Genomic DNA, 25,542 nt, shown 5'->3' on the forward strand with positions numbered 1-25,542 from the left:
CTAAATTATTTATAATCTCACGCTCTGTGTATACAGGGCAATAATTATAGTCCTGTGTTTCTTGTCACAGGCTCATGTGTCTATTGCTGGATACTTGTCTAAATGACTGAAGTAATGATAAAAATAATATAAGTTACACCCAGGTTATAGAGGGGTCACGTAGTCTATAAGGTATAAGGTCCCACACCTGAAGTAATCACCACGTCTTTAGTCAGTGGCTCTAAATATCACAAAGAAAATATGAGGTATCTATGAGTACTATCGAACTAAATAGAATAATTGTGCCAGAATAAAGAACTTATATTGGTCTGCACACCAGAAATTAGATAGGTGCCAAATTGGCCAGATTGTGCTAGCATATGGTAATCTAATTATATATGCACATTGGATACTCTAGTATCGTAGTGAATTTTAGCTAAGGATAGAGTATAAAATATACTCCCACAATTATAGCTTCTAATGTAAATTCGAGTATATTAACAGTTAATTATTGCGGGGGAGTACTATTTTGTAGCTTATTGTATTATACAAAATAACCAGCATAGATTGCTGCAGTACTGATTTAATAAACATGGTTATAGTAACTCCCAAAAATTGCTACAATCAAAGTTTGCTACTGTTGGATAAAATTACAAAAGGCTAAAGTTGGTTATCAAAGGCAGTGACTAACGCTTGCCCTTGTCTACAGTCTCCTGAGTATAGGTATTAAAAATTATACCCTTGGTACAAATGATTATAAGTAGCATTAAATGTTAACACCTTAGTGTTTGAATTGTGTGAATATTACAGTGGAGCTAATGTTATCTATGTTTGTCAATTTTATCACCCAAATGTGAATTTGTTGGGTATGGTGGAGTTTTAGAGAATCAAGCCCTCCTTACCCATCGCTATTCATCTGCTGCACCTCTCTACCAATCCCTTCACTGCCTTCCTCTTGCCTCCAGGATTAAACACAAAAGTCTGACTCTGACATACAAAGCCCTCAACTGCACTGCTCCCCCCTATATCTCAGACCTTGTCTCCAGATACTCTCTCTCCTGTCCCCTTCGCTCTGCTCACGACCTCCTACTCTCCTCCTCTATTGTTACCTCATCACACTTCCATTTACAGGACTTCTCCAGACTGGCTTCCATCTTGTGAAACTCTCTGCCTCGCTCCACAAGACCTTTCCCCTAGTTTTGAAAGCTTCAAGTGCTCCCTTAAGACTCTACTGTTTAGGGATGCTTACAACCTACCTAGTACCAGTTCCTCTCCTCCATTGCTATATGCCATGAACCCCCTTAGCATGTAAGCCTAAGAGCCCAGCCTTTTGCAGCTCACCTTCATAAGAGCTGACTACAACAGTGCAACTCTCGGCAGGACCCTCTACCCATTTGATCACTATAAATGTTATCTTATTTATTTATTATTATTATTTATATAATATTTTACATATATTGAGATTTCTCTCGTTTTCAAGTATGTCCTAAGACCTTGTATACTGCCTATGTTTATAGCTCTGCAGAATCTGTTGACGCTCTACAAATAACCGATATGATAATATGTATTTAAAAATACTTAGAACATATTCCCCTATGTGAAGAACATTGGAATGTGAAATATTTACAGTACAACATACACAGTTAAACATTTAAATATGATTTTTCATGTTTTCAGCTACTTGACTGCTAAGGGCTCCAATGCACTTATAAATAAAGTAAGTATGTCTATATCTGTGTAGATATGTATTTATTTGTTCATAAGTGTATATATGTCAGTAAATATATATATACAAATATAAATACATAAATAAATATGTACACACATGTAAACATGTATACAAATATATACATATTTAGACATGTATATGTATGTATCTCTATGTTAAAGGCCTTTGCATGTTTTTTTTTCCTTACACCTGAGACCTCATATTTTTGAGCCCTTTTTATTGCAATTTTATTTTTAAATGATTTTTATTTGATTGTTTTATTATGAGTGTAACTGTACTTTTTAATGTATTTTTTATGTGTTTAGTGCAACTTTTTATTCAAGCATAAACATTAATCAGAGATCTGAACTTTCACTAATCCAATGCGCGTTAAATTTAATTGCGCTTGAGTGAATGCATTTACTTTCAACTTGTAATACTACAGTGTAGAAAACATACCAAAAAGACAAAGATGTTGGATCAATTTATCTTGATTTGAAGATTAACAAAAATAAATCAATTTAAGCTCACTTCTCTTTCTGCCTATTAAAGGGGCAGTAAACCTAAAAAATAATGTTATATAATTCTGCACATCGTGCAGAATTATATAACATTATCTTAGCGCAAACATTATACATTAAAGTATTACAGCCATATTTTATGATAAAGTCTAGTTTTTCAGACCGCCGCTCCTTGCTCTGCTTAGCAGTGTTTTTTTTATTTTCTTAAGCACATCTGGGGCGATGTCTACTCACAGCCGGCCCAATCTCACCTTTAAACTCAAAGTAGCTTGCTCCCGCTCTGGTCTGGAAGCGGGAGCGAGCTACATTGAGTTTAAAGGCGTGATCGGGCCAGCTGTGAGTAGACAGCTGCCCAGATGAGCTTAAAGGGACATTATACACTAATTTTTTCTTTGCATAAATGTTTTGTAGATCTATTTATATAGCCCATAAAGTTTTTTTGTTTTTTTTAAATGTATAGTCTTGCTTATTTTTAAATAACATTGCTCTGATTTTCAAACTCCTAACCAAGCCCCAAAGTTTTATGAGAATACCGTCAGCTACCTTCTTCAGCTTGCTCCTGTTTGTGTAAAGGGTCTTTGCATATGCAAAAGAAGGGGGAGGGGATCTTTTTTTTTTTTTTAAACGGTTTTTATTGAAGTTGTGCGAAAAAGAATGACATACAAAGTTTGTCCAAACACAAAAATTGCAACAGGGCAAGATATACATTGTTATCACATAAAGATGATCAAATCAACTAAAGATTGCGTCTTCACATAATATTCCCATGGTCACATGAAATAACATCTAAGTAGTAATGAAAAATAGTGTTGTCTCAAGTTTTACCTTTTGCATGAGGGTAACGAAATCTATAATGTGGGGTGAACATATAGAGAAAGGATCAGATATGCCAAGATATTTTGTGATAAAAGTGTCTGGAGCAAATAAGATGGAACTTCAGTTTATATTATTGTGTAGCGCATGTTCCCCACATCAACTATCTGTACTCTAACAATTCTAATAATATCAGGAAGTGGAGAATTAGCATTTGTTTTAGCCAGTGTTGGGCCATAGTATGTGAGGCGGAGGGGGTAAAATTGAGCGGGCCAGAGCCTCTCGAAATAAAAAGGAAAAAAGGGGGAGGGGCGGAGCTCCCCTGGGTAAAACAGCAAAATAATTCTCCGGCCTCTTATCTACTTTAGAGGCTGCGGGCTATGTTGAATATACAATGTCCAGTATCTAAAAGTTAAACAGCATGGGGGGGGGAAGCTATCCACTTAGATGGGTATCTAACAGAGAATTTAGAAAACTATTGACAAATGACAGCAGGCCTCTAGGAAGAAAAATAAGAGAAAAACAACTATATAATCCTGCTATATATTTTCGAAAGACATATAAGAGAGGTTATAATGATCTATTGTAAGTTAGCCCACTATAAGACATCCATTACATTGAAAGGTTTAAGACCTTATTAGTTATTTTAAATAGGACAGATCTGATTTTGGCAAAATCTAGCTAAGTGAACCAAAAACCATGCCGCTATGTGGATTATCAGAAAATAAGTGATTGTACACACCCTATACATAGCTAGTATGTTCCTCAACGTGAGCAAAGTAGAGCCTCATATTTTAAAGTATAAGCTGATAAGAATAATGTGTGACATTAATATAGAAGACATAACATCAGTATGGGCTTCCAGATATAATCAGAGAAGTGGTCAATTAAGAAAGTATGTTAAAATATATCACCTAAAAAGTATAACAAGAACGCCAATGTATAATGTGCCTTAAGGAGAATATGATATATGGTGTTATCGCGTACATTAGAGGAAAACTTATATGAAATACATGAATACCACATGTCCATAGTCAGAAGGGGTCTTTCTTGGGTTCTCTCAAAAGCTAACAAGAAGTAAAATAACAGGTCTCTTAAATACTTAATTTGCTATGGACATATATATACATAGACATACATATATACACATACATGCACCCATACATACACATACATATATATATACATAGACATACATATATACACATACATGCACCCATACATACACATACATATATATACAGAGGACAAACAGAACCATCATCCATTCAGATTATGCAATTTATAATGATAGTATGTAGTAATCTCAGTTATTGTCCCTTACATATGTGCTCAGGTGGTACCAGGAGTAGGAGTGTATAAGAAGTCCCATAGTGAAGAGATGAATTAATGAAACCCATGTAGTGATAAAAGACCTGTGTTAAGGAGTGTGGCTTTATGGTAAGGGTGGAAAACTTTGCTAGCTATTTTACAATGGGCATTAGAAAAGATTAAAGCTTGGTACTGATATTATCTTGCTACATCTCTTATTGGTGAGTTCTCTCAGAATGGTATAGCTTGTGGAAAACATGTATTATCATACTAGCATCTGGGGCTTAATGAAGCTGTGAACTTATACCATGTGTAAGTATAACATAACAGGCTTTAGAGTGTAGTACATTTGTTGATAGGATTTAGTATCAAAATAAGAAGAGGCCAAGCAATATATAGTACTAGGTTGAATATGAACAAGGATTTTGAGTCAATGAGTAATTGTATCTGTAAATAGAGTGGGTATATGAGCTCAAGACCACATATTTCTCAATAGACCACCTATTAACCATAGACAGTAAGTAGCGAAGTTTAAAATACAATAAGAGTAGGCACAACAAGGGAGTAGAAAACAGTGCTCCATATTACAGCAAACGTATAAGATGTGTAGTTGAGAGAGTTCTACTACTTAGACATAGGATGTAGTGGCAATAAATACAACCTTAAATACTTAAAATAACACAAAATAAACTGGCTCTCAATGATCAGAACAACAATAAACTGCATATAGTGGACATAACCTCGGGTATTATGGGATCAGTTCTGATTGCCACATGTTAAGGTTAGATGTCCAAGACAGAGACCGACAAGCTAACCGATACCTTCCCTGGCATTATTTGAGTGAGCTTGCGGTTGATAGTCCTGAGAGAGGAAAGATATTCCCAAGTGCCCACCAAAAGTGTGGAGTGCAGTGGAGGGGCTATGAGGGGAGATCTTGACTTACATAGGTGGCTCTGGCGTATCCCCAAGTCATTTGCGAAGCTGATTGGAAACTTATCTCCATCTCCTTCTATACCCACCTCGACCGGTCGCTTTGGAGCGGGAGCTGAATAATCAGTAAAGGAGTCGACTGCGATGTCAGAGGAGTCGACTGCGATGTCAGAGGATCTCTCTGAGCTAGGAAGGACTGCAGACGACACACAAAGTACAGACGTGCCTCCATGGGTCTCATCCGCTGCCACGGTGCAGGGACGAAAGTGCAGTGGGTCTTCCTCTTCTTCCGGTGCGTGAGCTGCAAAGAGAGATTGATTACTGAGGTCATCCTCTGAGATGTTGGGTATGTCCTCCGTGTCCAGCGTTAGGAGTTGATGAAGTATGTTGAAATGGGTATCCATGCGGAGCTCTAGCACTGCTAACGTATTCTTGATTAGGGATTCCATCTCCTGGTCGTAAAGTTAGAGCTGCTTTCCAAAAGCAATCATTAAGTGGGAATTCAGGAACTAGGCTCAGGTGGGTCATAAGCTAAATAGTTCCAGTGGTAGTTGTAGCGGCAGCTGGGATTTCACCTTCGGCGGGATCGGTATACTCGTGACATCACTACTTCAATGGCGGCATTCGCGCCTCTCTGCAAGTTGCCCCAAAGTGCCACTGCCAGAAGCTTGGTCAATAGGTGTTTGACCGTTATGTTCACCGCAGTCTGTAGAGTGATCCTGTCTTGCAAAACAATGTGGGACAGTAGAAGATGATCTGCATGTTGACCGGTTCACTGTGACACGAGTAGGTTCTGTACCTGCGAATGTTGCAGAAATGAGTTGTAGGGACCGTCAGTATATGGTCAGAGATATTTATATTCAGGTTGTTATCTAAAACGTTATTTATAGAGCCATTTGAAATGTTTTGCTAGGTTAGTAGAGCAGGAGCTAACAAAACCTGCGACTGCTCGGCTCCACAGTTGGGGGAGGATCTTATTTCCCACTTGCAGTTGGCTTTCCAACAACCTTTTCAACAGAGCTAAACTGAGAGCTTCTAAGTAAGTTTTTAAACAATTTTATACTGGATTTTTATATCAGTATCTGTGCATCTTATTATTTTTTATAGTAGTGTCTATTACATGCAGTTATATGAAAATGAGTGTATACTGTCCCTTTAAGAAAAAAAACAGACCCGCTCAGCAGAGCAAGGGGCGGCGGTCTGAAAAACTAGACTTTATCATAAAATATGGCTGTAATACTTTAATGTATAATGTTTGTGCCAAGATAATGTTACATAATTCTGCACTATGTGCAGAATTATATAACATCATTTTTATAGGTTTACTGCCCCTTTAAGAATTATTGGTTTGAAACTCATCCAGCTGCAGGCTTAGAACATTGCTGCTAAATCTTTAGAATGCTATGGAAAGCAAAAATCTGTAAACTTTTTCCACTAAGCTCTAATTTAAAGGGTGATAATAATGAAAAGTAAGATGCCATGCTCTAATTCATTAGAACATGTAATTTTAACACTAATGACACCCTAACTCTATATATATAACCGCTGCACATGGATTAAACACATTCGGCTAGATTACGAGTTGTGCGTTAAGGTAAAAAAGCAGCGTTAAGAGGTCCTAACGCTGCTTTTTTACGCCCGCTGCTATTACGAGTCTTGCAGGTATAGGTGTACCGCACACTTCTTTGGCCTTACCGCAAAATGACTTACGTAAACTTCGTAAAGTCTTTTTTCTATGGGACTTCCATAGCGCCGGTATTATGAGTCTGTCCTGGGAGGCCAAAAAGTGAGCGGTACACCCTACCCTGTCAAGAGTCCTAACGCATTTAAAAGTCTGTAGTTATGAGTTTTATGGTATAACGCCGTAGCATAAAACTCATAACTAAAGTGCTAAAAAGTACACTAACACCCATAAACTACCTGTTAACCCCTAAACCGAAGCCCTCCCGCATCGCAAATACTAAAATAAAATTTTTAACCCCTAATCTGCCGCTCCGGACACCGCCGCCACCTACATTATACTTATGAACCCCTAATCTGCCACCCCCAATGTCGCCTCAATTTACCTACACTTATTAACCCCTAATCTGCCATCCCCAATGTCACGCCACTATAATAAACATATTAACCCCTAAATCGCCGCACTCACACCTCGCAAACATTAGTTAAATATTATTAGTCCCTAATCTGCCGTCCCTAGCATTGCCGCCACCTACCTACATTTATTATGCCCTAATCTGCCCCCAACGTCGCCGCCACTATACTAAATGTATTAACCCCTAAACCTAAGTCTAACCCTAACACCCCCTAACTTAAATATACTTTAAATAAATCTAAATAAAATTAATTAACTAAATTATTCCTATTTAAAACTAAATACTTACCTATAAAATAAACCCTAAGCTAGCTACAATATAACTAACATTGTAGCTATCTTCGGGTTTATTTTTATTTTACCGGCAAGTTTGTATTTATTTTAACTAGGTAGAATAGTTAATAAATAGTTATTAACTATTTAATAACTACCTAGCTAAAACAAATACAAAAGTACCTGTAAAATAAAACCTAAAGTTACAATAACACCTAACACTACACTATAATTAACTAAATTAAATACAATTACCTAAATTAAATTAAATAAGCTAAAGTACAAAAAAAACAAACACTAAATTACAGAAAATAATATACAAATTACAGATATTTAAACTAATTACACCTAATCTAATAGCCCTATCAAAATAAAAAAGTCCCCCAAAATAAAAATAAAAACTAGCCTAAACTAAACTACCAATAGCCCTTAAAAGTGCCTTTCCGGGGCATTGCCCCAAAGTAATTAGCTCTTTTACCTGTAAAAAAAAAATACAAACAACCCCCCAAAAGTAAAACCTACCACCCACACAACCAACCCCCCAAATAAAATACTATCTAAAAAAAACCTAAGCTCTGCATTGCCCTGAAAAGGGCATTTGGATGGGCATTGCCCTTAAAAGGGCAGTTAGCTCTCTAAAAAATAAAACCCACCCAATACACCCTTAAAAAACCCTAATACTAACCCTCTGAAGATCGACTTACAGTTCTGAAGACCGGACATCCATCCTTAAGGAAGTGGCAGAAGTCTTCATCCAACCGGGCCAAAGTCCTCAACGAAGCCGGGAAAAGTCTTCATCCAAGAGCTGGGTGAAGTGGTCCTCCAGACGGGCAAAAGTCTTCATCCAGGCGGCATGTTTTATCTTCATTCATCAGACGCGGAGCGGTTCCATCTTCAAGACATCTGATGTGGAGCATCCTATTCTTCCAACGACTAAAGACGAATGAAGGTTCCTTTAAGTGACGTCATCCAAGATGGCATCCCTTAGATTCCAATTGGCTGATAGAATTCTATCAGCCAATCGGAATTAAGGTAGAAAAAATCCTTTTGGCTGATGCAATCAGCCAATAGGATTGAAGTTCACTCCTATTGGCTGATCCTATCAGCCAATAGGATTGAGCTCACATTCTATTGGCTATTCCAATCAGCCAATAGAATGCAAGCTCAATCCTATTGGCTGATTGCATCAGCCAATAGGATTTTTTCTACCTTAATTCCGATGGACTGATAGAAGTCTATCAGCCAATTGGAATCTAAGGGACTCCATCTTGGATGACGTCACTTAAAGGAACCCTCATTCATCTTTAGTCGTCGGAAGAAGAAAATGCTCCGCATCGGATGTCTAGAAGATGGAGCCGCTCCGCGTCGGATGGATGAAGATAGAAGATGCCGTCTGGATGAAGACTTCTGCCATCTGGAGGACCACTTCGCCCGGCTTGGATGAAGACTTCTCCTGGCTTCGTTGAGGACTTCGGCCCGGTTGGATGAATACTTCTGCCGCTTCCTTGAGGATGGATTTCCAGTCTTCAGAACTGTAAGTTGATCTTTAGGGGGGTAAGTGTTAGGTTTTTTTAAGGGTGTATTGGGTGGGTTTTATTTTTAGGTTAGGGTTTGGGCCTGCAATAGAGCTAACTGCCCTTTTAAGGGCAATGCTCATCCAAATGCCCTTTTCAGGGCAATGGGGAGCTTAGTTTTTTATAGACAGGGTTTTATTTGGGGGGTTGGTTGTGTGGGCGGTGGGTTTTACTGTTGGGGGGTTGTTTGTATTTTTTTACAGGTAAAAGAGCTGATTACTTTGGGGAAATGCCCCGCAAAAGGCCCTTTTAAGGGCTATTGGTAGTTTAGTTTAGGCTAGGGTTTTTTTTTATTTTGAGGGGGCTTTTTTTATTTTGATAGGGCTATTAGAGTAATTTAATTTAGATAATTGTATTTAATTTAGTTAAATTATTTAATTATAGTGTAGAGTTAGGTGCTATTGTAACTTAGGTTAGGTTTTATTTTACAGGTCAATTTGTATTTATTTTAGCTAGGTAGTTATTGAATAGTTAATAACTATTTAGTAACTATTGTACCTAGTTAAAATAAATAAAAACTTGCCTGAAAAATAAAAATAAACCCTAAGCTAGCTACAATGCAACTATTAGTTATATTCTAGCTAGTTTAGGGTTTATTTTACAGGTAAGTATTTAGTTTTAAATAGGAATAATTTAGTTAATTATAGAAATTTTTAGTTAGATTTATTTTAATTATATTTAAGTTAGGGGGTGTTAGGGTTAGACTTAGGTTTAGGGGTTAATAAATTTAGTATAGTGGCAGCGACATTGGGGGCGGCAGATTAGGGGTTAATAAATGTAGGTAGGTGGCGGCGATGTTATGGATGGCAGATTAGGGGTTAATAATATTTAACTAATGTTTGCGAGGCGGAACTGCAGCGGTTTAGGGGTTAATATGTTTATTATAGTGGCGGCGACGTTGGAGGCAGCAGATTAGGGGCTAATAAGTGTAGGTAGGTTGCAGCGATATTGGGGGTGGCAGATTAGGGGTTAATAAATATTATGTAGGTGTCAGAGATGTTGGGGGTAGCAGATTAGGGGTTCATAAGTATAATGTAGGTGGCGGCTGTGTCCGGAGCGGCAGATTAGGGGTTAATAAATATAATGTAGGTGTTGGCGATGTCGGGTGTGGCAGATTAGGGGTTAATAAGTGTAAAATTTGGGGTGTTTAGACTCAGGGTTCATGTTAGGGTGTTAGGTGTAAACATAAAATGTGTTTCCCCATAGGAATCAATGGGGCTGCGTTACTGAGGTTTACGCTGCTTTTTTGCAGGTGTTAGACTTTTTCTCAGCCGGCTCTCCCCGTTGATTCCTATGGGGAAATCGTGCACGAGCACGTACGACCAGCTCACCGCTGACTTAAGCAGCGCTGGTATTGAAGTGCGATAAGGAGCAAAATTTTGCTCAACGCTCACTTCTTGCCTTTTAACGCCGGGTTTGTAAAAACCTGTAATACCAGCGCTGTATGTAAGTGAGCGGTGACACAAAACTGCTCATTAGCACCGCACAGCTCAAAACGAAAAACTCATAATCTAGCCAATAGTTATGGCTTGATCCGTAGAGTACTGTTGGTCCCGAGCAGAAACTTCCGCTGAGCCAATCAGCAGCCCTAGTTGCACATCTGGGTCTTGTGACTAGCACTGCTGATTGGGTAACCAGTAGTTTTTGCTAGAGACAGCAGTGTTCTTTGGCTACCAAAGGGTACTTTAACTGTCATTTAACCCCTTTGCAGGGTTAAACACATAGAGTTTGGATATCGCTAGTGTTAAAGTTACTTAGCCACAATTTTTATCTGGGGTTACCATGTTTCTCGTTCAGAGAAAGATTTCTGGCATTTTGGGGTCTGTACAGTCCCTGTATAGGCGTCATCAGACTGATATACTTCAGAACATTTCTCCTCTGTGAAAAGTACAATTGGGCTAAAAGAGGCTTATTGAGCAACTGTTCGTTCCTGGTTGAGCACTTTTCTTTCTATTCACAAGTGTTAAAATTATAAGTGCTAATATTTTTTCAATTATTATGGCCCTTTATATTCTTCAAAGCCTATTTATGCATATGCTTACATGTTCAATCATACAAATATATGGAATTTTGTACAGTAGTTTCACTGATTGTAGGAATTGTCTCCTGTTCTTAGATCAGACCATGGACACTTTGATTTGAAGGTGGAAGGAATCAGTATTTCTGTAGGTATGAAGCTGGGAAGCGATGGACAAGGCAGACCCACAATTAGTCCCTCTGACTGCAGTAGTTACATCTCAAATGTTGATGTGCACATTTCTGGAAAGTTCAGGTAATTCATATGCTTCTGTTTTTTCTTTTTGCATTTTATTATATTTGATTTGAAGTTGTGTACAATACAATCAAAACCAACAGTGCCAAAATATAATAATAAGATAACAGTTTTGTAAGGACCACAGAGTCAATTTTACATGATATGCAAGTTCTGATAAATATATATGACATGAAAAGTGAGACCATTATAACATTACCGCTTTGTAAAATGTAAAGAGAGATAAATCCTTCCCAAAAACATCTAAATTAGTTTCTCAAGAACCTTTAATGTAATGCTTGAAGTGTCTAATCTGGTGTGACAAATATTCATCCCATATAAAAACGAATATTGTAATATTTGTTTAAGAATTTTGTGGCTAAGACGTGAAACTTTTTTAGTTGCATGTTAAGGGACACCAAGTCTCTCCATTCTATCATGGAGGCAATTATAGGCTTTTTTCAATTTGTTCGAATCAATTGTTTTGCACTATTAACCATTATTACCAATAATTTTGAGCGTAATTAGCACTTTATCTTAGGAAATTTATTAAAGAAAAATATTAAAGGGTCTAATGGTATTTTAGCCGATATTGCTTTCTCAACTTCTGCTATGATGGATTACCAAAAGGTAGAGGTTAAATGGCATGTCCACCAAATTTGTCAATATGTGTCATTTTTAATATAACCCCTCCAACGCTTCTCATCTGTACACAAGTGAATCAATTTCAATCTGCTAGGTGCAAAATACCACCTGTTAATAAACTTCATATTTAATTTCCATATATCTTATTGAAAAGATTGTCTTATATTTTTAAATATCATAAGCAAATTTTTTTTTCTAATATATGAGTTCTACTTCCCACTTCTAGTGTAGATGGGCAACAGTTTAGAATCATATAAATATGCATTTTATAAAAGGGATAATATTCCTCTTATAAAGGTTTCAAACTTCTGTTATTTTATGATATATTCTTGTCTGGGTATGAATCAGTCACTAGATAACAATCTTTTCACAACTTACAGACATAATTAAAACTAACCTACATCTCAGATCCATAAACTGTATCTACTAATTACTAATATTGTAATTATAGAGTTAAAGGGACATTCGCTGCTGTGTGAAAAGTGTGCTTTGTCCCACATTCCTAGAGAGGTTAAAAATGAACAGCTGTAATCTAGGTTTATAAAATAGTGCTAATTATCAAAACTATTTGATTTGAAGGTGGAAGGAATCAGTATTTCTGTATGCATGAGGCTGGGAAGGTTACAGAATTTGTTTTTTGGCATCTATAGGGAGTGTGGGACAAGCACAATTTTGTACTTAAACGGACATGATACCCAAATGTTGAAGTGCTTGAAAGTGATGCAGCATAGCTGTAAAAAGCTGACTAGAAAATATCATCTGAACATCTCTATGTAAAAAAGGAAGGCATTTACCTTAAAATGTCATAAGTATTCACACACCCCTGTAAAGAGACTTTAAGCATCCAACCAGGATGCTAGTCCCAGGACTTACAAGGGAGTGTGCATCTGGCATGTGCATGCACAGTCATGTTATTTTCCTATTCAGTTTATGGAAGTTTACTTTAAAATCTCACAACATGACCTCAGTACTGCTGATGCTGATTGCCTATTTTTTTCAACTTGCAGCTGGATAGCAGCAAGCATAACTGTTCACAGAGTACTTTCAATTGTGAGATGAAGAAATTGTGTGTAATTGTAAAATATTTTCCCTTTTTACATAGAGATGTTCAGGTGATATTTTCATGTCAGCTTTTTACAGTTATGCTGCATCACTTTCAAGTGATTTAGCATATGAGTATGATATCCCTTTAATGCCCTTTTAAGGTTACAATATAGTCTGACATAATCAATATTAATGACATCACTCATTAAATTATAGATTATATAATATCTATCATGAAATTGTCTATATTATCAAAAAAAAAATACAAATTCCATAACATATAGATTATTAATTGCATCATTGATATCATGCATATCAAATATAAGGCAATAATAAATATTTATAGTAATATTGTACATTTAAATATACTCTGAAAAATTATTTGTCATCTAGGAAGCTTTAAATTACTGTATATTTTATAAGAAATTCTAGATTTTAAAAAGAAACAAAAAACAAAACAAAAAAAAAAAAACTTAATTTAAAATATAATTCTTGATGAAACAAAAGAAACTTAAAAGGTAAACTTTGTTTTTACCTCAGAATAAAATAAATTATTTTAATATCCATTGCACTCATGAGACACAACTCAGTCAAGCATTATAATAAAATAATGAAATAATCTAAATTTCATAGTTATATATTAATAGATTTATAAGAATACAATAATAATTGCCTCAAATTATCATATTTTAATTAGTCCTATTTTGTATGTAGAGAAACCATATACTCACTTGTCAAGCTAACATGCTATTCAAATAATAAATATTTCACATAAAATACTAACAATTAAAATAGTTTTAGAAATTTTGTTTTAACATTAATTAATATTTTGTTTTTGTTATTTAATAAAATATAAAAAACTAACTAAATGTTACATTTAATTCTCTTGTTTTTCAGCTTTATTTGTAATAGTGCCAATGAATTAGCCAAGCTATATAAATGACATATGCCCAAACACTGGTGGCCTTTTTTTTACACTTTTGTTCAATAAACACATTAAAAACTGAACAACACGGGCTTATTCTTTGAGTTTAGTGGATTTTCACATGAAAGTGAAATATACATGGCCATTGCAAATGTAAAACATGGTAGCTAACTGATTCAACATTGATAACTAATGCATAATCTATGTGATTGCAGTGTTTTCAATCAACAAATATCAGGTCATTTAAAAAAAAAAAAATTTGTATTATTATTATTATTTTCTACAGTGTAGAAGCTCTCTAACCTTCCACCCATCTTAAGTACTGGCAGCTGTCTCCCAGTACCCAGTTTTCTATCAATGTATCTCTTTATTTACAAAAAAAAACCAAAAACTAATTTGTCTGTAGTGTAGCTGCACCCTCATTTACCCCAACCCCCCCCCCCTCCAAGCGATCTTTTCCCCTACTCTTTATTCCCTGCTCCACTCTAGAACTCCCTCTCCCTCCCTCCCCCTCCCTCCTGCTCTCAGCATTGATTCTTTACTGCAGTGTAGCAGCCACACCCATCCCTCCCCCCTCCAGTGATGGGCCGCCCACCCTCCTAACCCTAAAACACCAAAACAATCGGAACCACTGCTACCCGATGCAGAGAGGGACACAGAGTGCCACACAGTGGGGCATGCAGAAATAATCGTAATCTTGCAACTGTTAGCAAGATCGCAGCAGAAAGAGACCCAGTACAGCAGCTTTGTACAGCTGATCTTTAAAGGGCCATTATACACTCATTTTTTCTTTGCATAAATGTTTTGTAGATGATCTATTTATATAGCCCATAAAGTTTTTTTTTTTTTTTTTAAATGTATAGTTTTGCTTATTTTTAAATAACATTGCTCTGATTTTCAGACTCCTAACCAAGCCCCAAAGTTTTATGTGAATACCGTCAGCTACCTTCTCCAGCTTGCTCCTGTTTGTGTAAAGGGTCTTTTCATATGCAAAAGAAGGGGGGGGGAGTGTCTTATTTCCCACTTGTAGTGGGCTTTCCAGCTACCTTTTCAACTGAGCTAAACTGACAGCTTCTAAGTAAGTTTTTAAACAATTTTATACTGGATTTTTATATCAGTATCTATGCATTGTATTCTTTATAGTAGTGTCATGCAGTTATATGAAAATGAGTGTATACTGTCCCTTTAAGGGCTTAAAGACCGGTCCAGCGCTATACAGGGAACGCCGCTGGTCGTTAAGGGGCTAAATGGAAACAGATTACATTAGTAGAAAATTACTAATATTAAATACTAATATTAAATAAACTGTCTATTTTTCCTGCAGTACAGCCAGCTCACAGTTCTTATTTGTGTACTGGTAGAATATATTCTCTGCGCTGATAAGGTATAAGCTCTTTTAACTGATGGAAGCTTCCTCTATGCTTCCTGCAGAGGTATTTGGGGAAAGAGTTTTAGAAAAAAGAGCGCTAGAATAGCTAATACCCAATGGAGATAGAGAAAAAACTTGTCTGTAATGAATATGTTTCTTATTAAAAAGTGATAATTTTTATTAATAGTATTAACTTTTAGTAGTAGTGACGTCTTTCTGACTGTTTTTTTCGGACTAAAAATTGTATACACTTGGTTTGTAAAAAAGGATTTGATATTACACAAGTGTGTAGCTACTTGTTTGTAGTGTAAACAATGAAAAGTAAATTAGAAAATTAGAAATAAAAATAAAAAAGCAGTAGGTTGGCCAACCTTTTTACGCTGCTAAACCTACACAATAAGCAAACACTATTTCAATTTAAAATCAATTTAAACATCAAATGTAAGCTAAAAACAAGAACAGCACATCGTTAGCAATAATCAAATGAGTATCCTTTCCTAAATGAAAGTAAATTAAGTTCATATTAAAATTCATACGAATAGAGAAAAATATAAATGAAGAAAAGGCAGTGCCTTTAGTTATGTAAAATACGGCTGCTGTGAGCCTATAATAACGGCAACAAGTTAGCAAGGTGTACCTGTCTGACCTTATTACCCCCTCAGTATGTCGTGGTAGTGGAGGAGCGTCCTGGTATCCTAGCTGTAATTTTGTGGGTTTACGGGTATTAAATACAACTACTGGATGGATAACATTTGGTTGGAGGGTGCATTTGATATCCGTAAACCCACAAAATTGCACCTAGGATACCATTTGATTATTGCTAATCAAAGACGTCACTACTACTAAAAATTAATTCTATTAATAAAAATTATCACTTTTTAATAAGAAAAATATCCATTACAGACAATTTTTTTCTCTATCTCCATTGGGTATTAGCTATTCTAGCGCTCTTTCGCCAAATACCTCTGCAGGAAGCATAGAAGAAGCTTCCATCAGTTATAAGAGCTTATACCTTATCAGCGCAGAGAATATATATCTACCAGTACACAAATAAGAACTGTGAGCTGGCTGTGCTGCAGGAAAAATAGACAGTTTTTTTAATATTAGTAATTTTCTGCGCAGTTCTTATTTGCCTCATTTTGGCAGGTTGGTTACAAATATGTTCATTCATCCAGGGCAATACCTAAATGTTACAGGTATATGAAACCTAAAAAACTGAGATCTGAAGAGCGGAAATGTTTAGAAAACTACACTTGGATTTGGGAGACAATTTCATACACGCCCATGGAACACCTTCGTTCAGCTCATTTTACCATAAAACAACATCTATGCTTTGTATTTTGTAAGAATTTTTGCACATCCAGTGTACTTAAATGACCATTTACGCTGTGCATATGTAATATGATTTATTCTTATCTAATTTAGATACAAATTTAAAATTTTTGCTAAAATATGATTTTTGGTGAATAATTTTGCTACAATTTTTCATGCATTTTAACAATACCATTTCTTCCTGAGTATTTTTGAGTGAATGGTTCAATTATTAGTTTTTTGTTGTGAACTTTTGTAATGTATGCATCTCCTTCTCATATGAAAAAAAAATTGCAGTATTCGCCCGTTAGTGAGACACCCTGTTTTCAGGGTAAAAAGTGGCTTTAGATCGTTCCACCAGGGAAATTGAAGTACTGGCGAGCATTCTTAAATAATCTCGCCAGCGATCATCAGCCCTTAGGGAAATAGAAGTAGTGGCGAGCATTCTTAAATAATCTCACCAGCAATCATCGGCCCTTAGGGAAATAGAAGTATTGGTGAGCATTCTTAAATAATCTCGCCAGCGATCATCGGCCCTTAGGGAAATAGAAGTATTGGTGAGCATTCTTAAATAATCTCGCCAGCGATCATCGGCCCTTAAGTGTTGGTCTCACTGTATATAGAGAGATAAGGTAAGGAGGATTTCCTGTAAATTTATAGAGATAAGCTGATGAAGTCTGCTGTCCCTGGAAGCTCAGCCCATTTCATTGGGTTGTGGTTTCAATTACCAGAGGCAGATATTTCATACACCAAATGTATTGCTTAAAGGAGTTTTCATATACTGCAGCTGTTGTAACAAGTCATTGTAAACACTTTAAGGGGAAAACATATGTTCAGTGTATTAAAAAAGTTCTATATTATAATTTTTTCATAATCAAATAATTTTCTATTCATCAAAAACTACTAAAAATAAATGTTTAATAACCTTTTGTTCTCTTACAGCTGGCTGGTTGACATCTTTCATCATCAGATTGATTCAGCATTTAGAAAAGCTATAGAAGATCAGGTTTGGTTGTGAATGCTTTTATTTATATATAACAAAGATATCAAGGGGTTTACATTGAGTTGAAATCCTGTCACCATAGGAATATAATTACATAGTTCCTGTTTAGCTCATGGGTGATTTTTTTCTTCATCTCTTTTCATTGCTGAGTGTGGATACCAGTTGTTAGATAATACTTTCTGACCTGTTTGGACCTGTTACTAATCATTCTGATACTGACTGCTACGCAGTGTGAATGTTCCTATTTCCTAACTAGCATCTCTGTAGCAAGACTGCAATAATATGTTTTTTTCTTGCCATTTTGGTAAAAAGTTAACTGCTTAGCAAATTGATTTATTTTTGCTACAGAAGCATAATGTCTTTTTATACTCTTTTTTTTTTTCTTCATTTAGATTTGTCCATTAGTTTCACAATCAATTAGCAGTAAGCTGGGGCCTCTTCTTCAGACCCTGCCAGGTAAGAGGGAACCAGTTTATTTATAGGCACTGTAATAATGTATAGTTTTATATATATATATATATATTTGTATATTAGGGATCTGCATTCGTTCAAAATGAATATCCGAATGAATGCACCAGAAAAATTTAAAGAAACTTTAAAAATACTCGCTTTGAGAGCTCCTTAACCCGATCCTCTTTTAGCGCAGCTCCTGGGAGCCGAGCATGCTAAGCCTCCTGTTAGCACAGCCAGGGCTCTGGCAAGAAGAGTGCTTTTTAACAAAAACTAATGTAAATGTTTAACTAATATTCAGTGTTCAGAGTTTTAAACAAAACAAATACCAAATAGTGCAGCCAACAAATATTTGGGGAACGAATTTCCCCAAATATTCAGAATGAACATTTCATCAGAATCAACATTTACTTGGCTGCACAAGAGAGAGAGAGAGAGAAAGAGAAGAGAGAGAGAGTGAAGAGAGTGAAGAGAGTGAAGAGAGTGGAGAGAGTGGAGAGAGTGGAGAGAGTGGAGAGAGTGGAGAGAGAAATACAACAACATTTTAAATTAGGGGGAGGTAAAATGTGAGTTTAAAATCCACCACTATGCATAAAATATAGAGAAAGTAACTCATTGTGTAGTTCATTAACAAATCTAAAGAGGCCAGAAGGCTTGTTTTCCCACAGAAAACCTTTCTATATTTCTCTATATTTTATGCGTAGTGGAGGATTTTAAACTCACCTTTTACATCCCCCTAATTTAAAATGTTGTTTTATATATATATATATATGATGTCACAGGAGGTGATGTTCCCCCTGTTCCAGTTCATATAATATGTTTTTACCAAGTTGCTGTATGAGGATTATGTTTTTATTATCTACCGAATAAAGACTGGCTTTTTACCTATTGTATCCCTGGTGTGCCGAGGAGTTTCCTTGTTTTCCCCTATATATATATATATATATATATATATATATATATATATATATATATATATATATATATATATATATATATATATATACAGATAGCTAGCTAGCTAGATTTATAGATAGCTAGATATGTGTGTGTGTATATATCTATATCTATATATATATATATATATATATATATTTGTAAAGTTTTAAAGTAATAGTCCTTCCATACATCATTTTCATATTATCAATTTAAAGGGACAGTCTACTAAAGAATTTTTATTGTTTAATCCCTTTATTATCCATTCCACAGTTTTTCATAACGAATACTGTTATTTTAATATACTTTTAACCTCTGTTATTACCTTGTATCTAAGCCTCTGCAGACTGCCCCCTTATTTTAGTTCTTTTGACAGACTTGCATTTTAGCCAATAAGTGCTAACTCCTAGGTAACTCCACCGTGAGCACAATGTTATCTATATGGCATACGTGAACTAACGCCCTTGAGCTGTGAAAAATTGTCAAAATGCATTCATATAAGAGGTGGCCTTCAAGGGCTTAGAAATTAGCTTATGAGCCTACCTAGGTTTAGCTTTCAACAAAGTATACCAAGAGAACAAAGCAAATTTGATGTTAAAAGTAAATTGGAAAGTTGTTTAAAATTACATGCCCTATCTGAATCATGAAAGTTTAATTCAGACTAGACTGTCCCTAGAATCTGTCAAAAGTATAATATAGGAGGGCTCATGGATCTAAAGAAAGTTTAAAATATCCATGTATGTAATGGAAATTAGACAATTCCAAATACAGGTTATTCATTATCTTCAAACTGATTTAGCTGTGCATTTAACCATGAAAATGACTTGTCAAAAAGCCAAAGTGTTGTTTGTCTAAACTTAATGTCATCTATTTATCAAGGAAAACCAGTCTGAGGTCTTTAGAGCAATGTATGGCCATACTCCATTATCTACTTGATACACGTGATAAGGACATAGTCCAAATCTTACAGTCAAAGCTGTGATAGCTATAACAAAATGGCTTCCCTCCATAATACCCCATTTGATATCATGTGGTGAAATATTTACCTGCATTGTAGACTGTATTTTCTGGAAATAATCTACCCTTACATTCAAATATTTAGAAAAGGATTTGAGTTTAGAAAGTTCAAGTGAATGTAAATTTAGATAATTTGTGAAGAATTTGTACACCTGAAAACCATTTTTTGGGACTGAAGAATTAGATGATAACCATATTAGTAGGACAAAAATATTAATGAGTATAAACACAAGCAGCAAATGATTTATTCTCATTCTCTTTGTTCATTTTTATTTATTTTTTTGTTTTGCAGTTACAGCAAAAATTGACCATGTAGCAGCTATTGATTACTCACTTATAGGTCCTCCATCTGTGACTGCTGAAGTTCTTGATGCACAACTTAAGGTGCGAGATCTACACAATATACTGTTTACTCTATGCTGGGTGACACAGACCCTTTGATACCAGAAATACCATCAGGGAGAGACTGTGATATTATAAACAGCAAAAGTTAGAAATACTCTACATATGTAAATATCCCTTTAACTGGCGAAATAGATCGCTAATCAGGAAAACATAACTACAATTTATTAATTTATGTGACTGTATTGTGCAACATAAAAATATATCAAAGCAACATGTGTTCAAGTGAATTATAGCTGCTGCATATTGGCTGAGTGTATTTCTGCAGCTAGTCTGAGCCAGTACGGTCATAATTCACGGGAGCATCATTTTTTGGCCAGTGGATACTTCCAAAGGACTTTATGAGCAAGGTTATTCTTTTTAAAGAGGTTTGTTTATTTCATCATCTGTGGTACTGCTCATAGAACTTGATTTGCTTAGAGTTTGCTTTTGTTTATTGTAAAAATACTTTGTTCAAATCCCTTTTATAAATAGGGTAAAATTGTTTTCTGTTAGATAGAGCTACTGCCTATACTCACAATGAAACACATTTTTATTCAGCTATGCACCTGCATTCATGCTTACTTTTTTTTCAGTTCTTATGAAGTGTTACTAAGAAGGAAAAATAATGGTTGCCTATGGAAAGTTAATTGTAGATATGAAAACAATATTCATTATTTACTTTTTAAAAAAAAAAAAAATTATGATGAAAACAACTATATTCAGTGAACTCAAAATGACTGACATGTAAATCAAACATGTCCTTCATAACCTGTATGTCAGTAATACAGAGCACAGAAAGGATAGCAAATCACAATTCTACCAGCAGGCTGAAGATTCAGTAGCTCAACATTTCTTGGCATTAGGACACAGAGTATTAGATTTAAGATGTATGCTGATGGATCAAGTCTCCAGACCTCCCAGGGAGGTCGTGGGTGATGTGAAAAATATGTTATCAACAAAGAGAATATCAATTGTTCTATTGGTTTCAGATAAGTAAAACAATTTCATTGTCATTTTCTCAAAAGTAATTTGGAGACACAATCATAACACTATACACACATAGGCCTCTAGTTATGAAAGTCTGGCGGACCTGATCCGCCAGTGCGGATCAGGTCCGCCAGACTTTGCTGAATACGGCGAGCAACACGTATTCATCATTGCACCAGCAGCTCACAAGAGCTGCTGAATACGGCGAGCAACACGTATTCATCATTGCACCAGCAGCTCACAAGAGCTGCTGGTGCAACGCCGACCCCTGCAGACTCGCGGGCCAATATGCTGCCAGCAGGGGGTGTCAATCAACCCGATCGTACTTGATCGGGTTGTATTGTTGCGATGTCTGTCCGCCTGCTCAGAGCAGGCGGACAGGTTATGGAGCAGCAGTCTTTGTGATGACTCGCCAGAAACACGGGGCATCAAGCTCCATACGGAGCTTGATACATATGCCCCATTATCTCCATTAAAATTACCATAAATATATTTTTTTTTTAGGACTTCTTAGGGTTCTGCTCTGGCAAAAGAATTTGGTCTGTTGCTTCTCTGTTTCATCTTCTGTATCTCTATAGAAATTCCTGTCGTATGTGGTTAGTCTGCCACAACTTAAAGCAGGTAGAAGTATTTGCAGGGTAAAAAAAAATCATATTATTCCAGACCACAAAACAAATTAACTGGTGACACAAGATCCAATACTTTCTCTAAGTGATGTTCTGGTAAGAGGCCGAACTTTTGAAAAGAGCGAACCATGTCACTTCCTGTGACGTTACATCAGCTGCTTTACACTTTTGGCCCTAATGCGCATGCGTGCCAGCGTCATCACATACCTGCCCGCATACGTCACTGGTAAACTATTTAGACTTGTGAAATTCAGAAACCCTTTCTATAGCGCATGCGTGGGATTTTGTATCACAAATGGGGGTTTATGGAAAGCTGTTTATTCGTCTCCTCTGCAATAATCTGAACTCCGCCCCCCCACTGCAACTACTCCCATTAAGCTGAGTGTCCGTGCGTGCATGACAAACAGCCACTCGGCTATCGCCACTGCTGCTTCTGCTGATCCAATGCTTACTGCTGCAACAAATGTTTAAACAATGACATTGAAGGGAGACTGTGAAAAGCTGCATTGGATCAGCAGAGGAAGCAGTGGCGATAGCCGAGTGGCTGTTTGTCATTACACGCATGGACACTCAGCTTAATGGGAGTAGTTGCAGTGGGGGGGCAGAGTTCAGAATATTGCAGAGGAGACGAATAAACAGCTTTCCATAAACTTCCATTTGTGATACAAAATCCCACGCATACGCTATAGAAAGGGTTTCTGAATTCCACAGGTCTAAATAGTTTACCAGTGACGTATGCGGCCAGGTATGTGATGACGCTGGCACGCATGAGCATTAGGGCCAAAATTTGTAAAACAGCTGATGTTACGTCACAGGAAGTGACATGGTTTGCTCTTTTCAAAAGTTCGGCCTCTTACCAGAACACCAGCGTCATCTGCAATGTACGGAGCGTATAGTGGGCCGGCAGCACCATTGTGACGTCATTGCCAAATGTTGGTCACTCCCATAATGCATGTACTGGCTCTCACCTTACTTTTGACAGCTGTCAAAGCAACAAGAACGCTAGAGAACTCATTCAAGCCGCAACCATCAGCAGTAGTGCCGAGCATGTGAATCTCCCATAGCGCAATATACCGGCCCACAATACTTGTAGGATCCAGCTTAAAATGGATATAACATAAAAGTGAATAAAACCAAGGTAAAAAACCTATACTACAGGATTACTAAAGATTACATATTTAACTATCTTGGAGAAGTGGCGCTTCATAAGTCTCTAGGAGTATGGTAGAAAATCTTTAAATAGATACTGAGGTGTCAGAAGTATTTTGAGGTCACAATTTATATATATATATAGGGTTTTTTATACTGACATTTTACAACGTGCATTGTATCCCTTTCGGTATACATATCAACGATATACCAGCCATTGATTGAATTATTTAACCACAAGACGTACACACAGATATGATATGTACACCATATCCATAAAAGGATTATATAATCATAATCAGTACAATAAATTGAATGTAAAAGACCTGGGAGAGCACCCCAGGCTGCTGTACACTGTACCGTGAGTGTGAGCTTGAGTGACTGTTTACATATGTGTGTTTGTATATATAAATAAATATATATAAATATATATATATATATCTGTTTTGTTTTATCAACAGAAGAAATATAATTTCAGTGTTGGTATGTTTATTGGGGACAATATAGGAAATATGTATGTATCTATAGCGGTAATGTATGCCTTAGGTGAATATCTACAGGGAACATATCTTCTTCAATGGTTATATGTGCAGATGAAATGTTTTTATACAGAGAGGATGTATATCTCCTTAAGTATATATAACCACAGTCTCTATCCACAGGGGGAATTTTTCTACCTCTCTCACCGTTCTACACCACCATTCCCAGCTCTGCCTATGTCCTTTCCAGTGGATCATGATCTTATGGTATACTTTGCTGCTGGTAGTTACTTGTTCAACACAGCCGGCTTTGTCTATCATTCGGCAGGGGCTCTTGTCTTCAATGTCACGGATGACATGGTATGATACAGATTGTGGGTGTGAATCTGGTATGGCATTTGTGGAAGTATGTGCTAGTATTTATGACAAGTAATCAGGTATCTGTCACCTTTAAAATATTTATATATATATTATATATATATATATATATATATATATATACATCCACCCAGTTGTTTAAGTCCCACCAGAGATCATCCACCTGGGTGCATTATTGGAGTACAATAGATTAATAAGGATGCACTCTCAGGGTTTGTGAAAAAGCAAGTAAAAATGTATTGACGTTTTGGGGTCACAATTAACCCCTTCTTTAGAACAGTTCTGAAGAAGGGATTAATTGTGACCCTGAAACGTCATTACATTTTGACTTGCTTTTTCACAAACTCTGAGAGTGCATATCCTTATTAATCTCTCTCTCTCTCTCTCTCTCTATTATATATATATGCATACATACATACATACACACACAGTATATATATATATATTTTTTTAAAGGTGACAGATACCTGACTTAAATGTAAGTGATATACCTGACTTAAATGTAAGTGATATACCTGACTTAAATGTAAGTGATATACCTGACTTAAATGTAAGTTTTGGAAAAATCTGTATACCTTTTTATTACATTGAGTGACATTGATACAATAATATGTTGCAATTTTTTTGTCTAAAAAAGCACTGAGTTATGTAACACATTTTAATCTTTTATTTTAGATCCCAAAAAACTTTAGTGTCCGACTAAACACTTCATCCTTTGGCACACTGATACCTCAGGTATGAGATTAAACACATGTTTTTAGCTTGGCAGCTGTTTGAGCTAATTGTTTTGATTAAATATCATATTTAATATGTTTTTTATGCTTGTCTAAAGATATCAAAAATGTACCCCAATATGCTCATGAAGCTGAAGATTGAGTCTGCATCTGCTCCATTTTTGAACATAAAACCAGGAAATCTGACCATCTCACCAGTAATGGATATTCAAGCCTATGCTATTCTTCCCAACTCATCTTTAGCTCCTCTTTTTCTTCTGAATGTGGTTGGTATATGGTAACATTCTACATTTTGATTAATTAACAACACAAACACATATTGTTAACTCTTTAACTGTAATCATACTACCAGGATCTATAGATGAAACTTTATTTTCATGAGTCATAGGGTATACTAATATGTGTGCTGTAGAAAAAAAAATGTCACTATACACAGTGGGGCTCATTTAACAAGCTCCGGATGGAGCTTGAGGGCCTCTGTTTCAGAAACACCAGTTATGAAGCAGCGGTCTAAAGATCACTGCTCCATAACCTGTCTGCCTGCTCTGAGGAGGTGGACAGACATCACCACAAATCAACCCGATCGAGTACGATCGGGTTGATTGACACCCCACTGCTGGCGGCCGATTGGCCGTGAATATGCAGGGGGC

The 25,542-nt window shown here is 36.2% G+C and overlaps 1 protein-coding gene across 3 annotated transcripts in view; it reads left to right on the forward strand.

Moving 5' to 3' along the window:
* The window catches only part of BPI (bactericidal permeability increasing protein), a 404,793-nt gene that overhangs the window by 351,853 nt on the left and 27,398 nt on the right, over window positions 1-25,542 (forward strand). For all 3 annotated transcript variants that reach the window (XM_053718972.1, XM_053718811.1, XM_053718892.1), the window contains 7 exons: window positions 11,321-11,476; window positions 17,692-17,755; window positions 18,145-18,208; window positions 20,448-20,539; window positions 23,964-24,140; window positions 24,834-24,893; window positions 24,991-25,158. In XM_053718972.1, the coding sequence (XP_053574947.1) occupies window positions 11,321-11,476; window positions 17,692-17,755; window positions 18,145-18,208; window positions 20,448-20,539; window positions 23,964-24,140; window positions 24,834-24,893; window positions 24,991-25,158 (781 nt within the window). The remainder of the gene's footprint in view (window positions 1-11,320; window positions 11,477-17,691; window positions 17,756-18,144; window positions 18,209-20,447; window positions 20,540-23,963; window positions 24,141-24,833; window positions 24,894-24,990; window positions 25,159-25,542) is intronic.

The sequence above is a fragment of the Bombina bombina genome, chromosome 1 (genome assembly GCF_027579735.1).
Source record: "Bombina bombina isolate aBomBom1 chromosome 1, aBomBom1.pri, whole genome shotgun sequence".
NCBI classification, from domain to species: Eukaryota; Metazoa; Chordata; class Amphibia; order Anura; family Bombinatoridae; genus Bombina; species Bombina bombina.